Consider the following 17851-nt stretch of genomic DNA (forward strand, 5'->3'; position numbering starts at 1 on the left):
ATGTAAATTAAAATATAATAAATTTGCTATTGTGCTGATAAGTGTGTTACAAAATCATATTCCGTGTCTTGAAGGTAAAAATGAAAAAAATAAGTCATATAATTAATATTTTAATTACTGGATATCTTTATTAGAATGGCTACCATAATTGAATACACTTTTAACTTACGGCATCATACACTTGTATAATATTGAATAGCCACTTAGTAAAACATATTTGCAGCCGTCTACCAATTATAAATGAATTGTAATAATAAAAAAAATAAATAAAGGGTACAAAGGTTTTTAAATTTTACTTAATATTTTTATATATTGTAAATTAGAATCAGATAAATGAATGTTGAAAATTTGTTAGATGATTTTGAAATGTATATTTGATTATATAATATTGTAAACTAATTTTATTTGAATAATTAAATTTTAAATGTTCTGTCCACCAAGACAGTTAGATGGCATCAATATCAACGTCATCTTCATTATCATCAACATTGGATTTGGTAACAACTGGTGGTACAGATTTTGCTTTTAATGTGCTAGTATGCACACGGTCATTATATTCAATCTGGAATAAGGTAATTTCAATAAATATTGGTTTTAAAAAGAAAAAAAGGAAGTATTTATATATGGAACAATAAATTAACATAAATTCATAAATGACATCAATGAAATATAAAAGAAAATGGCATACATAAATAACAAACTGGTGCTAATTTAAAATAATAAATGCTTTACCTCTACATCATCATCACTGTCCTCTCCACTTTCTTCTTCTTCTTCAGCTTCACGTAACCATGTAATAAACTGATTAGCATTGTTATGTATTTCCTGACTCAGTTCTTTAGAGACATATTTTTTGCTGATCTTACTAGCCCAGTCTAATAATACAGACTCTTCCAAAATATCGGCATCATAAAATAACTTAATATAAGAAATAAATTATTAATATTTATCCATAAAATATAATAGCAATATTATTTGATAAAAAAAAAAAATATATATGTACATACCTTCAATATAGCAGCAACTTTTGGTAACAAACTACTTTTATGGAGTCCAATCACTTGTTCTATCCCACCTAATAGATATCTTTGAGCCTTTTGATCCTCATGACAAAAACGTAAGAATAAGACACGATGTTTTTTCAACTATAACCAAAAACAACAATGATATCAATAAGTATTATGTACACAATTAAAGTTTCTATCAATAGTATATAATAGTATTTGTTAATGTACCTGCAAATGGATTTTATCATCAAATAATAGTTCAGCCAATACTAATGTAGCTTTGCTCTTTACTTCTAAACGCTCAGCTTCAGCCACAATTTCTTTGATTGTAATTGAATCTGAAATTAAACCAGAGTCTCGTGCTTTTTGAACCTAAAAATATATAAAGTATACATTAGGTTTTAATATATATATAAATCAAGTTAAACTTGGTATGAATAAATAATAGACAAATAAAAAGAAACTATGCAACATAAATAAAACCCATTTCCTTTTAATATAATGGTTCACTAAATATTTCAAAGTAAATTTTTTTAAACCAAAATTCAAAATAGAGCAACTTTTTTAAAAGGTATAAGAAGTAAAGACTTTATGAAAGAAAAATAAATAAATTGGACACTCTCACTCACCAGTAAATAAAAGAATCTATGTATCTTGAAATTACACAGAACATGGGGTAAAGTCAATCTCATAAAGGGGTAATGTACGTGTTTGACAATCAGTCACCAAGTAAAATCATATTTTCTTTAAAGGACAACCATACATTCAAGTATTGTATTTTTCAAATGTCTAGATAAGATACCTCTAATCTATCATTGTCATTGGAAAATTGTTCCATTATAAATTGCAACGTACGCTTATTTGTTGTAGATATAGATTTTTAGGTTTAAATTAATTTTTTCATAAACTGTTCTATTTAAATATGTTTTATGTCAAAAACAGTCTTAACTTACAAGTGTAACTTTGTTTATTTTTCAAAACACAAAACAAATTGGTAATTTTCAATTTAATTTACAATATTATCTTTAACAAAATGTCTATGACCACTAACAGATAGAATTATTTGCAATTGCTCTTTCAGTTACTCTTACTCTGTTAGTTTATAACATTTTATGTTTATTAGTTTGGTAACTCATTATTTTATCTTATTAAAATTAACAATTATTTAAAAAAAAATTAATTTTTATCAACACCTTAAAAGTAATATAAATCATATATTTTAATATCAAATTGTTACCTTGTTGTAAAATATATCCATTCTTTCTTTTTCAGTCTTATCTGTGTCTTCATCAATGGTTAATCCTTTAGCTCCATCAGTTAAATCTTGCATACGAGCTCTAACTGCTGCTTCAGACACATCAACAGCCCATTTATCATTACTGTCCTAAATTTCATCAATGAAACATATTAATGATTAAAATAACTTTTGATTTAATGAAATGGCTGATACCAAAACATTTATGTTTTGAAATGATTACAACAATTATTCACCCGATGATAATAAATTAAAAATTTATCAGCAGTCTTTCAAAATTAATTTATCAGTTAAAAAAAGTTGGTTTTAATTTTTTGATAGTTTTGTGTATATCATATATATTGGGTGATTCTTATATCGACAATTATTTCACAAACTATTAACATTTATGGAAATTTGTTTCTTATATAATTTCCAGTCAAAATAAAACAAGTTTTTTACCTTTTAAAATGATAAAATATATTTATTAATGTGTATTCAGTAGTAAAATTTATCTTGTCATTCAAAAAATAAAAATCTTAAAAAATATAATGATAAAAAAAGATAAGTGAGAACCACTCAGCTGTCCATTAGGCATTAAGTGGGTTATTATAATAAGTTTTTTAAATTTTAGTTCAATGAAATATCATGTATACAAAAAACGTTTCTGAGTGGAATTTTTTTTCCAATTATAAAAATAAGTACTAGACATTTTTAAGTTATGACCTTCCTGAATTTCAAACTACATTCAATTTGATACCTATCCCAAACCAACCCCATTTTTGAAAAATGAAGCATTTTATCGACAACTTATCATGTACTCAATATACATAAAAAGAAAAATATTGTGATAAAATTAATACATTCATGGCTTCACTCAGTATCTAAAAAAGTTGTTTTATTTCAACTGAAAATTATGTAAAAAAAAATATTTTAAAAAAACAATGAGAGCTGTTTAATAAGATAACATTAGCTATTATAAGTGTTATCATTTTAAAAGAAAGCAGTTGGCTAAGCAGTACATATTATTTTTAAGCAAATATTATTGTTAAATATTAGAAAATTTCAAATCATACATCTTCAGCCAATTTTTCTGGAGCTTGGACTATCAATTCTGTATTGTTGTCTTCTGGAGAACTAGACCTGCCTCCTTCACCGTTTTCACCGCCTTGTTTCTTAGAACGTTTGTTACGTTTGCCTTCAGTTAATGATGATCCTTGAGCCGCTGGATTTAAATCTATAATTTAATAGTTTAGTAATGGTTATACAAAATGTATAAGGCTTAACCCTTACTCGGTGGATTCTTCAATATGTAAGCATTTAATTTATGATTGGATTCTAAAGAACCATAATAACCACAAGCTTTGCAACCCTGATGTATTGTTCCCTTTCTAGTACTGATCATTAATTCAGTTTCTGGATTATCACACTCCGGACATAACACATACTTCCGAATAAAACCATCCAAAAGATCCTTAAAATTTAAATTTAGTTATAACAAAATCTTATGATATCATCAGTATAAATATATAATAAGAAAATTAAATTTTTCTCTTACTTGAAGTTTGCCAGCATCATGAGCTCCATTTACAATAAATCTATCATGCTTAAAGTCAAATTGAGTTTGCGCACCTAATTCACAGCCAAAGAACTTAGTTGGATCTGAAAAAAAAAAAAATCAATTTATCAATTTTGTCTATAAACTAAAAGTATTGGTTTAAAATTACATGTAGCTGGTCTTCCAATAGCTTTAGCCACTTCAGCCATATTGACAATCACAGTTTTGATGCCATTACCCTTGCCTTCAACTTTAGCCATAAGTCTAGGCATTTTATATCGATAGAATGCATCACTGACATTCCGATTCACGTTTAAGCTACCCATGGTTGCAGCTGTATTGTTCCTATATTAAGTGTAACCCGTCACGTTTCCCTGAATGGTTGCGATTTCCTGTGTCGGTTGCAGCAGTATTTTGATGTCCTGTTCCAACAAATTTCTATAAAAATAAGACATTTCAAAAGTAAAATTTTATTCAATTTTCCTTCTTAAATAACTATTTTATAATATTTACCGAAAACTAAAACCCTGGTATTTTAAAGAACTCATGCACCTTGTAGCAGGGCCAATAAATGGCTCTATGAGCTTTTTACAACTGCCAGATCTTGCTCTGGATAATGATGGCGATACTAGAAATAAACAATTTCTTCATTATAAAATGAAAAGTTATAGACACATTCCATAAATAATAATTGTTACTATGTTTTTACATAAAATATAATATATACACACATATATATATACATAATATACACATTGTTGTTTAGAATATATTTTTAACAACATACACATTTTTTTAAGCCATCATATTTTTTCAAAAGGGAAAAAACGGGAAATTACATATTGTTGTTTAATATCCATCTATGCAATATCTACATGTTTTTCTACTATATTTCACAGTTTGAGAATTTATATATATAGGTATTTATTTTGGCAATAAAAAATATAAAGAAATTATAAATTTATTAGGATTTTTTATAATCGACGTCTGCAGTGATCGTCAAAACGCATAATAACAGGACATAAAAATTACACTGGTAAAAATCGGCTTTAGACAATAAATATTAGCTTAGGCCACATATACACACTCACCTATACGAGATAGCACCACCATATGTTTACGAGAGGTTTTCAGTAAAATAATGTTTAAACAGTAAATCGGTTTCAGATGTCTGAAATCTATTTTGACTCGCGACAGGTTTGTATTTGGCGGTGACGAAGTTGCGAGTTATAAACTTTTTTTTTAATTTACCAACAAATAAGACGAGATGCGGTGCACGATGAAAGCTGAAGACAGACAGACTAGCCGGAGTGTGCAGGCGTGTAGCGTAAAATCAATATACCTACTAGTGGTCTGGAGGAGGCCCGAGCCAGTGACAACTCGCGGTTCGTGGGCATGCCCGAACACGCCGCCGAGCGTCGTTTTGTCCAGGTCAATAAATTACCATTACGAGTACTGACTTCTAATGAGTAATACACTACACCCAGCACTATTTACTCGCACGTTTCGTACAGCTTTTTTTGTACGATAATTAAACGTGCTGTTCCTTATTTCTAAAATAGTAAAATAGGTAGATATGTTTCTATTACGTTCGTCAGAAAATGAACGATTTTTTAAGTAGTTTTATTCGGGTATAAAAATAAAAACGGAATTGAAAGAACTGTCTAACTTTGCCGTTTTAGGGGTAAAGAACGATGTGATTTTGAGTTACTTGAGCATGTTAGAAACGAATTGGATAAAACAATTTATCCGGCTAATTTAGTAGAAATTGAATTCTAATAATCAATATTAAAAAAAAAATTATTTAAAATTATATAAGATATACCCATATGATGAAATTAACGATGAAGATGAAATTAATATAATAAATAAAGAATTATTTTAGATCCAGAGGGTTTTCTGTTAAAAAAAGATCAGTATTAAGTTTTTAACATTCTATAAATGGATTGAAATATAACAGCAATTATACATTCAAACAACAAGGTATTAAATAGTATACATTTTATAAATAGTAAAATAATGATTCATTAATTTATTTATGACAAGTTAGATAACTAAAATTATTAGTCATTATCTTTATGTTATATTTCCACGCCTACTGTGTATATTATGCACTTAGTACAAGTGTTAATTACATTTATTATATATTTGTTTCTAATTAATACCTAGTTTATTTGAATAACATATTGACAATAATGTCTACACATTTTTAGAACAAGTGACATTTTTTTATAATTAATATTAAATCTTAAACCATTTAGATTAAATCAACAAAGATGGTTTATAGATACTCAGTTATATCATAAGATTAAGACATCTCTGAATACATTAAACCTAACACTGCTATAGGAGTCTTAGCTCTTGGCTATAAAATATTCTAAGAATGAACTATTTGTGATCTATAATCTGATGTATTTTTTTATGCAACAATATACATATTAGTGTTACGGTAAAATACGGTAACCTACATAATGTTTAATTTTAAGTAAAATAGATTATACTAAAATATTAGTTCTAAATTATGTTATACATATTATTCTGTACAAATCTCTAAATATTGGCATGTTGTAAACAACAATTAAAAACTTGTGCTCAATACTTATTTATCATGGACATTTTAATACTTATTTTCTAAAAATAAAATATGCAGATGTGATTAGACATATAAATGTTATTGTTTAGACAAGATCTTTTTAATATTTGTATGGCCCTTAGTAAAAGATTAAGAAACACCTATAATACAACCTGTATTTAAAAACAATTGAGATGAGTAAATTTATATTTGTTTCAAAATTTATGAATTTAAGATCATAGTTCATACACAAATATTCTTAATTAACAGACAGTATAGATACAAAGCATAGACAACAATATTTGCTGAGATAAGGTCATTTTTTTTTTTTAAAGAATCAAATAGTTATTTATTTATTAGAACTCTACCATTTACTTAAGATACGGAAATTAAGTAATTACAAAAATATTTATATTCAAATAACAACAACACAATAACACATATTTCTATAGTGTATTAGTGTGATTCACTAACTAGAAATCTGAAATAAATAATTTTTTTTTTTTTTAATGAAGTTAAATAGATTATTTATTTTGAAATCTTGTATATACTATATTAGACATTGTTAACACATTTATTGAAATCTATAAAAGATAAGTCGTATTTTAAAAAAAATTTATATATTCAATAGAATAAGTACCTGAATACCTATTGAGATAGTTAGCGTCATATTTAAATATTATTCTTGAAAACGAGTACTTGGTCAATACAATTTAATTTATTCTATTTATAATTAATAAGATTTACCAATGGTTATAATATTTTAACAACCTAAAAATTCCCTTTAGAATATTAGTATACACAATAAAAAACATACAGGTATATATCATAATATGGCCATATGAGTTAATTAACAAATTAGAAATCATAATTTATTTTAATACTATCTAAGCAAAAAAATAAAGAATAGGCAAATGTCAAATTATTTCGTTTAAAAATTTAGCTATACTCCAGCGAGAGAATGTGCTGCAAGCTGACAAAAATCAGTTTTTTTGCACATCCCCAGGGATATCCTGACATAAGAAAACTGGTTTAAATAGCAAAGTGACACAGGGGAATGTGCAGAATTGGTGTGTTCTCTCACTGGACAGAGTATAGGCAGTACTCAAAGAAAAAAAAAAATAATAAAATAATACTTTAATTTTATGTTAGAGTAATAAATATAAATACTATGAACTCAATTAAATATAATTTTTATATTTATATCTAAATCAACATTGGGTAGTATAAGTAGGAGGTAATATTTTTAATTTTTACTTCTAAATAATGATATTTTTAAGATGGTAATTTTCATTAAAAACTCATTGGAATAATTTATTTATAGAGTACACAAGTTATCAAACTTTTTTTTTATTATTTGATATAGTAGGTAATGTATTTATAATTGCCAATAAATGTAATATCAATAATAATGTTCAACTATGTTTATATTATAACTTATAAGTTATAAACAGGGTTTGAGACTTATAACATTTGAATATTTATCTTAGATGTAGTAAAACATAGCAGTGATATACGTTTTATAGTATGGACAATTCAAATAGGTATAACTTTTTATTTTGATTGTTTTTACATATTTTTAATTATTTTGCTATACTGACACATACCTATTCAATAATTTTTGGTAAGGTTCAACATGTATTAATTAAAATGTTTAATTACAATACATATCCTGAGCATAATACCTAATACTATTTATTTGTGTAGCTATCTGTCATAAAAATTGGGCATTTAAAATGATTTAAAAATACACAACAAAAGCAATTTAAAACAATCAAAAACAACATAGTTATTCCAGTTGGCTTATTGAAAGTATTCAAGTATGCTACCATAACATCTGTTGATGTGAAATGCTCATTTTTGGTGTATAAGTCTATTCTAGTCGACAATAGGAGTTTACCTGTTTGAAAACTTTCAATAGTTCAATGCAATCACAAAGATAGAATTTTTAGTACATATTTATCGATACATTTCTTTATACATATAAATATTTATATTTTTAGAAAATTTAAAAACCAATTTCTAAGAAATTGGATTTATAAATTTATAATTAAAAAATCCCTTTTTTAGCGCATATTTATAAGTTTATTGAGTCATATTTTAGTACTATTAATCCCAAAACCTAGTTATAAAGCACAATTACCTAACTAGGTATGTACCTGCCTAACTAATGTTAGGTATATAAAATTAATTAAACTACAATAGAGTGCCTGTGGATTTATAACTCAATAAATTAAAATAGTTAAATATCTAATATGTGTATTTACCAAACTTAACTATCTATAGTAAACAACCTATCTAATGTGTATTTTTCATAATAAATTGTATGTACCTAACTGCAACATAAAGGTTATACCTACCTTACAATTTGTGAGATAAAATTATTTCATAAGGCAGATTAAAAAAATGTCTTGATTCATATCAACTAATAATTTTTTTTGTGATGATATATTCTTAATTATCAAAATAAAGATAATTATTTATTATAAGGCAATTTATTCAATTGTTAAAAAAGCTATCAAATCAGTAGTATAACCTATGATGTTGTATGACCTAATAAATCAAATGGCTAATACTGCAACTATACCTATAATTAATCAGTAAAAAAAATTATAATTACAACACTTCAAATCACATCTCAATATGACTTAATGTTAGATAAACTAAGTAGGTACTAACATAAATATATAATATGCATATCCTAATGACCAAATCAAAATATATAATAGTATACAAAATACATTATTTAATATTGAATAAATAAGTAGATTCTTCACTATTTTGATAAATACTTAGATAATTATCAATGGCTACCTATTAAACATATGAGGTTTCTGAAATATATTTAAGTTGTCTCAGTCTTTATTTAAAAAGTAGGTAATTAATAAAGTAATAAATACAAATACACGAGCAAGTACATTAATAATACAATAAGTATATCTACAAGCAATATTTAAAATCATTGTTAACAGTATTGCTTTACTGTATGTGTTATACAATAGTCAACAGATACCTACTCATTATTGTTATCTATAATTCATACACAGTGGGTAGTACAGTTAAATAGTAGCAATCGAAATCAAAATATAATTGCATCAAGATCTCAAGTTATTTAAAATTACAGATAACAGATAATGCAACAGTCTAACTACCAACAGAGAGTAAAATAATAAATTTAATTATCTTATATTTGCCAAATTATAGTATTATAAATTGAACAGAAATTAGTAATTGTCAGTGTTAAAGTAATGAGTAATTACAATTATTGCGTGGTAGGTATATTAAGTTTTCACATTGAGTCTATTTGATTTTTGTGATACAATGCCAGAATAGACGTATTAATATTACAACCAAAATGAAAGAGTGAAATGTACCCGGGGATGAACTATATTTAAAGTGATCAAAAGTTAACCTCATAAAATTAGTGAATGTTGTGTAAAGTGCAAGTGAATCTGGAGGGGGTAGAAAATATTGGTAAAATAATGTCTAGCGAGGAAGAAAAAGCTCGAGTCGATTTTCGGGGATAGAATGCGAGAAACATATGGCGATGCCGCTGAGCAATTTGACCTCTATATCCCGTATTTATAGACACGTTTGCCACACGGGATTTCAAGGTTATTATCGCCAAAATTCTATAGTGGCACGCAGAGAACGGGAACAATTGAACAGACTTATAACACGGCAGAACTCGAGTAATCGTCATTTAATTAATCACAAGTATTAAATAACACAACACGTGTGTGTCGCGGCGTCTGCTTACCCGTGTCGAGAAACTTCATATAAATGGTGTCGCCCTTCTGGGACGCGGGACTGACGATGAAATTATTAGCGAATGTCGTTCGCTTCCGTCGACTTGGCCAAAGCTGGAACACAAAACAAAATCGTACACGTATTACAACACGAATACCGTAAAACCCGGGGAAAAACAACGGCGCCCCACACACTTAAAAATGTACTGCATTTACAGTCCACGCGCGTACTTGCGCACGAAGTTACCATCGATATGGATGATGAAATCGGTACAGGTACTTACATCGGTGTCTTTGACAAGTCTCCAGACACGTCGTGTTCTTATCGTGGAAACCGTTTCGTCGGCTTTACTGCAACAGCTGCTCAGACGGGACGGCGCAATGTTGCGATAATGGAACCGGTCGGATGGACGGCGAACTGGGAATGCCGAATGAGAACGCGACGACGAGACCGTCCGATCGATGTGAAACGTCTGGTGCGCGCGCGCACAAAAGACACACAGGTACGGTGGCAGATAACGCGCGCGTTACCTTAACTTTGTGACGAGTGTACTTGTGGAGCGTTGGTGGCGAGTTGCGACTTGCGACCGAGCCACAGTGCGCGCGAAACGGATATCGTTGCTCACTTGCTCAACAGCTTATTGCTAATGGGGCGGGGGCGTAATTATTTCTTTATCAGTGGTGCGTCGTTGCACGATCAAAGGTCCGTGGAAGATCGGAACAGAAAATGCTAAACGCCGAAAACAATTATATTGTAAAAATATGCTGATAAACGCAAGAAAAAAAAGTAATTATCCGCGATCGTACCATAGATCGTCTTCGACGGAATAGGCGGAGTTAAAAAATTGCGAAATCTACTTACGTAGTACGAGCCCACTACGTAGTCGCACGCGGTACGGTGGCGAGATCACGACGATTGTAACAGCGCCGCCAACGTAACGGGCTTGGAACCCGAGGATTGGTTGGTCACTCTGCAGCCCAACCGGGCGGTGTTGTTCTTATCAACTGCTTTCTCCCCCTCACTCCAGCACAGGATGTGGTATCTACGGTACGGTCACGTCGTATTTGACAGTAAAGTTGTTATAGTCACTATAGACTCCCCGATTACACGTCCAAAGGGGGATAAAATCTAAATCGTACGGCCGACCACCGACCGAAGTACCGGTGACCGAACACTCGAGACGCACACACGCACACGTTCGCGCGCACTGTGCTATTCTACCATTGGATTTCGGATTTTTTTTTCGTTCCAATTCGTGTGATAGGAAAACGTTTCGCGTGTGCGCGCCCAGCTCGCCGGACGTGATAATTCGCAGTTCCGTTAGCAAGCGGCACGTCGTAACGTACGCGCATCGCTCTGTCAGCTACCGTTGATGGTGTTCCGTTGGCCATTCTTAAGTGACTCAACGAACGTCTGCGACGCACGTCATGGCCGAGGTGGCCAGGAGAAACGAAGCGCCGCCAGGCGACGGGGTGAGACAAGTACTTAGTGAATAATATTATAATATTTTATTACTGGCGGATGGACATCTCTGAAAGGCCGCTGTTTTCACGACTTCAAGTTGCACCTTGGTTTTCGAACTTTTGGTGGGTGCTCCGCGTGTGGCCAACGCCTTTTATTCGGTTTCTTGGTTTTCCGAAATGCTTTTGTTCCGCAGTACCTACGCTCTCAGCGGGCACATCTATAAATTACCTGTTTACTACATGTCTTTTTGATTCACTTGTGGTACTTACCTACATTGGTGTCCTGTTAGTGATCGTTTATATGAATTAAAAAACACAAAACTAAATTATTTCGATCTAATAGTTAGTGTCAAGTAACCGATTTATCAAGTCTTCTTTTAGCATAATATTATTTTTGTAGGTAGGTTATCTAGTTTGTGTGAAGCTATTTTATCTCTGAGAATTTCTGAAATGTAATAAATCTTAATCTTATAGCTACAAAATATTAAATGAAATGTTGATAACATTCAAATTGATATGATTAAAACTGATTTAAATATTATTTGGCCATTCATCAAATTATACAATAGACAATAGGTATAGGTACCTATATATGTATATATCTATTTTTTTAATGAAATATTACCTATTGTAATTCATTTGTAATTTATTTTCTATGTTACAATCATTTAGATAACACAATAAAATATAATAATACCGTTATAATTTTTTTTTGGATGTTATACCTAATGATCTATTACGACTAGGTACAGCTCTTGGATTCTACTATACCTACAGTATCTTTAATTTTTTATGGTAGTTCAAATTTTTTTTTTTTAAACATTTATTTTAGAATATACACAATCTACTACCTAGGGTAATTTTACAATAAGCATAATATGTAAAGTATATAGGTATATGTTTTTTAACTTGATTTACATGATTTTAAGGAACTATCCAACAATAACACTTATGACATGAAGAACTTAATGTATGGCTTATTTAATTATTTTTACCTTCTAGGAAGGTTTCTAAGTATGTTGATTGAGTCAAGAGCAAGAATCAAAGGGTTTGGATGGTTTATTAGTTGGGAGCTAAATAATTTGTACCTAGGACGATTTTACTACCTCTGTGACTGTTTGGATGTTTAAATCAGAGTGAAGTGTGAGATTTGTAACATAAAAAGGCGCGTCTGTAATCATTCTTAGTATTATAGATTGAAAATGGTTGTATTTTGTTAATGTTTTTTTTCTTAGTAGAATACCATAAAACCACATTGGTTTTAGTAATGTTTTGTATAATATTAGTTTGTTTTTAGGCGAATTGTGGAGTTTTTACTGAGAAGCATATAGAAGGATTTACATCTGGTATTTAATTGGATTTGTTTTTTTTTTATATCATATTTAGATGGGTTTGTAAATGTTGGGAGGCAGTTTGCGGAATATCATGCGAGATGAAGATAATTTTGTCTGCAAATTTGGCAACATTGGTGTGGAGGGGGGGGGTGGTAGATTGGTCTGCGTGCATATATATTGTATAGGATAGGAGACAAGTTTGAGATAGCTGAGCCTACCTATGTAATAAGTTACAATTTTTTAAGTATGACTTAACAAATAAGAATTAAGGAGAAAGGAAAATTGCTTTTAGTTTAAATAAAAAGCTGGAGTGCCATACTTTAAGTTTAAATTCTTAAATAGTAAACATTGAAAAATATACATTAAAAAGTTATATTACCACTAATAACATAACAACAGTATTGTTACGTCTACATGGGCAGATATATGGGTGTTGAGAGTTCCATCAAGAGGATGTTAATGCACTATTTGTATTTTCTTCAAACCATGTAACAACAAAACAAATAGGTATTCATCAAAATTAATCTTGTACCGGGTATTGTACTGTTAGTTGAAGTATTATAATGATCGACCTATCGTTAAACTTAAAATTAAGAACAATATCTGTGTTCTCATGTTAGATTTTTTTAAGATATTTCATTTTTAATGCAAGATATTATTTGTATTTTTTTACTGTAAAATTTTGCATACTCATAACTTGTATAGAAATTTAAATATCACAAAACTTCAAATGTATAAACAAATAATATTCTTAACTTTAGTCTAAGTTTTATACTAGATCAATTCACTTTAATTCTATAACTAACAACATAAGGTTGGTTCTACTGAATGATTATTTGTCATGTTGGGTATGGATTAAAGAGAGAATATCAACAGTGTTCTGATGGTTTTCATAATATTTATTTTTAAATTTGCATAAAAACATTATTACCTATGTTCCTTTATATGTTTACTAAATATAAGTAGTAAATTATATTTAGTTTAAAATAGTCATATATTTGATGTGTGTTTGTTTTATGAATTGAAAATGTACTGCTATTTCTTATAGTAAATGATAAACAATTTAAATTAATTTAATTTGTAAAACTTAATATTTATTGTATTGTTAAAGGCTGGCAATGTGGAACCAGCACAAGGGGATCAGCCACAACCCCAACAAGGACGATTCAATATGTTTTTTGGAGTTGTAAAAACATTAATTGTTAGATCATTAATTATCTATTTTATTACATCAATGTTTAAAAAGCCAACTACTGTAACAACTCCTGATGGTGTAACTCCAATTGCTGATTCCATTCCAAATGTTAATTTTTTTGAGTATGGTACTAAATTTGTACGTATTTCATGATAAATATTTATTTAAATGTTGTTGGTGTTAGGAGACAAACTAATAAAAGTATAATTTTTTAGGATATGTATGTCTATTTATCAGAAGACAGTCTTAAGAATGTAATAAATGAGAGTGAACTTATCTGGAAAAAAACAGATTTAGAATATGGAGACTGGACTTCAGGACCTAATAATGATGGTACTTACACTATCCAAAAATCTTTCATTCCATCATCGGTAACTGTTACATGATATAATCAACTTGATAGAATGGACTATATAAATGTAAATTTTTTGTTTTTTAGAATTTGAAAAATAATGGATCAATTTATTTACATGTATACTTCATTAAAAAGACAAATTCAAATATAAGTAAAAACGATCCTTACGTTATTCATGCATTCAAACAATTAAATAAGTTTAAAAAAGTTAAATTCTTAAAAACTCATAATTTACTTACTGGTGAAACATCTGCATCTCCAGAACACGTTGAAGTAAGTGAAATCACTTGAAATGTTTTTATTATTATTATTATGGCATATATTGTTTGTTATATTGAAGACAGAGAAAAAAAAGTTATTATACAGAAGTTTTGCTAAATTAATTTTGTATGTTTTAGAAAGCTGAAAAAATTGAGACTGAAATAATATCACATTGGCATCCAAATCTGACAATTTGTTTAGTAACTGATCAAACCAATTGGACTAAAGGATCTATCCCAGAGCCATTCTCTGAAAGTAAGTTAAAATTTAATTTAGTAATTTACTTCTTAAACTACATAAATATCTATATATTATTTGTGTTATTTAATATATAGATCTGGAATTTTTACCAAACCATCGATATAAGCCAATGGTGTTTTTCAATGATTTCTGGAACATGCTTAGAGACTATCAACCAATTAATAAAACTGTGAAGTAAATAACAATAGTTTTTGATTAATTTCAAATTTTAAGTTACATTTATTAATGTTTCAGGACTTTGGATTTAACACTAACATTCCAACCATTGTCATTATTTAAATGGCAAATGTATTCTGCTCAGACTATGCGAAACAAATGGACTGCTGGATTTTTAGGTGATACTTTTACACCGGATCCTAATGAAGATGATCAAGATCAAGATTCATTAAAAGAAGCATTGTTAGAGACTTCACCATATATTTTGGCAGCTACAATCATTGTATCAATATTGCACAGTGTTTTTGAATTGTTAGCTTTCAAAAATGGTAATTAATTTATATAAAAACTACTTATATGTATTACAGTAGTTGTGGTATATAGTTCCTCAATAGTCCTTATATCTAACATAAAAAACCACTACTATCTAAGAGGTATGGAGATAGTGTCTACTTTATATACATTTGGTATTATAGTCAATGAAAGTTTTTGATTTATTTTTTAAAATTTATTTATATTTTATCTAACTTATTGAATATTTAATTATGTAATTAGTTTCCAATTATTTTAAAATTATATCCAAGCATGTTATGTTTTATTTTAAGATGCCTGCTCATCTCAATGTATACACCTATTCATTTAGAAGGCTGAGGTTTTTTGTTGGATTAAATAAATTCAAATTATGAATAAAATATCAATGTTCCTTATCAATTATAATTGTGTTTGATAGTTTTTCTTTATTGTTTATTTATTTTTTTGGTTTATTTACGGCTTATTTATTTTTTGCCACTGATGTATATTGTAGATAAATAATTGTAATCTATCTATTGTAATCATCTTGAGTAAATGGAATTTAAAATAATTATTTTACAGATATTCAATTTTGGAAGGAACGTAAGTCTTTGGAAGGTTTATCTGTACGTGCAGTAATTTTTAATGTATTCCAATCTATTGTTGTGCTGTTGTATGTGTTTGATAATGATACAAACACAATCATTCGCATCAGCTGTTTTGTTGGGTTAGCTATTGAATTTTGGAAAATCAATAAGGTAAAATAATTAAAATACTTGTTTCAAATTTAAATTAATAGTTAATTTTATTGTATTTTTATACTTTTTAGGTGTTGGACATAAGCCTTGATTGGAATAGACGGCTTTTATTTATTCTTCCATTCATTATATTCAGGGAAAAAGGATCCTATGCCGAATCTAGCACAAAGGAATATGATCGATTGGCATTTAAATACTTATCATGGGTTCTATTTCCTCTTCTTGCTGCATATGCAATTTATTCACTGGTATATGAAGAACACAAAGGATGGTATTCTTGGGTACTCAATATGTTATATGGTTTTCTACTAATGTTTGGTAAGTATTATTTGTTTTATTAGGAAAAAATAAAAGTTAGCTTTTTTAATTAGATAAATGTACATTATTTTTAAACTTGATGTATTATGTTACTATAGTTCTATAATACTTTTACAGGTTTCATTACAATGACTCCACAGTTGTTCATTAACTATAAGCTCAAGTCTGTGGCACATCTTCCTTGGAGAATGATGTCTTATAAATGTTTAAATACATTTATTGATGATATATTTGCATTTGTTATTAAAATGCCAACTATGTACCGTTTGGGTTGTTTTAGAGATGGTAAGTAAAATTCTAGTAAGAAACTGTAATATGTCCTTTTTTGACTCTACAACATTAATTTTTATATTGGCTCTTGAATTATTTGATTTTGTTATTTTAACTATAGAGATTGTGGTGATACAATTGACTTATTATTGAACAGGTTACCTTTATGAATTTGTGCATAATTCCTTTAATTTCAATTCGATATTCAACTTAATACTATTATATTTCTATTCTATTCCTATCTTCTCTTATACTGCTGGGTATCTGTCAAGTACTCATTTTTCTTTTATACTTATTCAGTTTCCAGTGGCTATTTTTAGTAGGTATATTTATGTTTAGGAGTTATAATTATTTTTAATTTCCTAATAGGTTAATACACTCCAATTTTAAAAATAAGTAATAAAATAATATTAAAACATTTGCAATGCTATACATTTATTCTCATAAATCGAATCAATTTATGTAGGTATAGAATCTTTTTAAAATAACTTACAATTTTCCTATGCCATTATATTAATCATAATTTTGCTATCGCAAATATAATTTACCTCTAAATTGTATACATAACTTACCATTGTAATAAATCATTACATTTCTGTTTTTTAAACTAAAAATAAAAATTTAGAATTAATTGATATTTATTTTGCATGTATATTGTATATCTTAAATGGTTTTTTTATATTAATATATATTCACTGAACTCTTGCTGTTTTCCTCTCTACAAATATAAAAGTAATTGAATAAATATTATTATTATTATTATTTTTTTTTTTTTTAGATGTTGTATTTTTCATATTTTTGTACCAAAGATGGATATATAGGGTAGATCCGACTAGAGTAAATGAATTTGGATATGCTGCCGAGCCAGTTGAAGAACAGGCACAAGCAATTGAAGAAACACCACAATCAATTGAAAATGAGAAACCTGAAGATGATAAAAAGAATGATTAGTACAATTTCTTCAATTGACACATTTAACAGTCATTAGATGTATTTTGTTTCAATTTTTTTTTTTTAATATTTAATATACCAAAACAAAGTAAAAAAATATACATAGATTTACATAAA

General features: G+C 28.5%; 2 protein-coding genes across 6 annotated transcripts; one reads left to right on the forward strand and one right to left on the reverse strand.

Moving 5' to 3' along the window:
- Positions 1-102: 102 nt before the first annotated feature.
- Positions 103-10855, reverse strand: LOC114119159 (eukaryotic translation initiation factor 5). 4 transcript variants are annotated; one of them, XM_050197870.1, is made up of 12 exons: positions 10405-10855; positions 10132-10234; positions 4313-4427; positions 3969-4221; positions 3800-3903; positions 3535-3715; positions 3318-3478; positions 2245-2391; positions 1236-1379; positions 1008-1145; positions 733-918; positions 103-562 (listed from the first exon to the last, which is right to left on the reverse strand). In XM_050197870.1, the coding sequence occupies exons 4-12, from the start codon at positions 4123-4125 to the stop codon at positions 446-448; spliced, it is 1335 nt and encodes a 444-aa protein (XP_050053827.1). In that variant the 5' UTR covers positions 4126-4221; positions 4313-4427; positions 10132-10234; positions 10405-10855; the 3' UTR covers positions 103-445. The 4 variants fall into 4 exon arrangements, with proteins under 4 accessions (XP_050053827.1, XP_027836449.2, XP_027836450.2 ...); XM_027980648.2 differs by having other exon boundaries at positions 3969-4237; XM_027980649.2 differs by lacking the exons at positions 10132-10234; positions 10405-10855 and adding an exon at positions 4891-5099.
- Positions 10856-11005: 150 nt separating this feature from the next.
- LOC114119158 (putative lipid scramblase CLPTM1) lies at positions 11006-17851 on the forward strand. Of its 2 annotated transcripts, none has more exons than XM_027980646.2 (11): positions 11006-11602; positions 14030-14251; positions 14329-14484; positions 14553-14741; positions 14867-14984; positions 15065-15164; positions 15225-15475; positions 16020-16195; positions 16267-16513; positions 16631-16798; positions 17562-17851. In XM_027980646.2, exons 1-11 carry the CDS (start codon positions 11549-11551, stop codon positions 17732-17734), a joined length of 1854 nt encoding a protein of 617 aa, XP_027836447.2. In that variant the 5' UTR covers positions 11006-11548; the 3' UTR covers positions 17735-17851. The 2 variants fall into 2 exon arrangements, with proteins under 2 accessions (XP_027836447.2, XP_027836448.2); XM_027980647.2 differs by having other exon boundaries at positions 11006-11593.

This window comes from Aphis gossypii, chromosome 1 (assembly GCF_020184175.1).
Source record: "Aphis gossypii isolate Hap1 chromosome 1, ASM2018417v2, whole genome shotgun sequence".
NCBI classification, from domain to species: domain Eukaryota; kingdom Metazoa; phylum Arthropoda; class Insecta; order Hemiptera; family Aphididae; genus Aphis; species Aphis gossypii.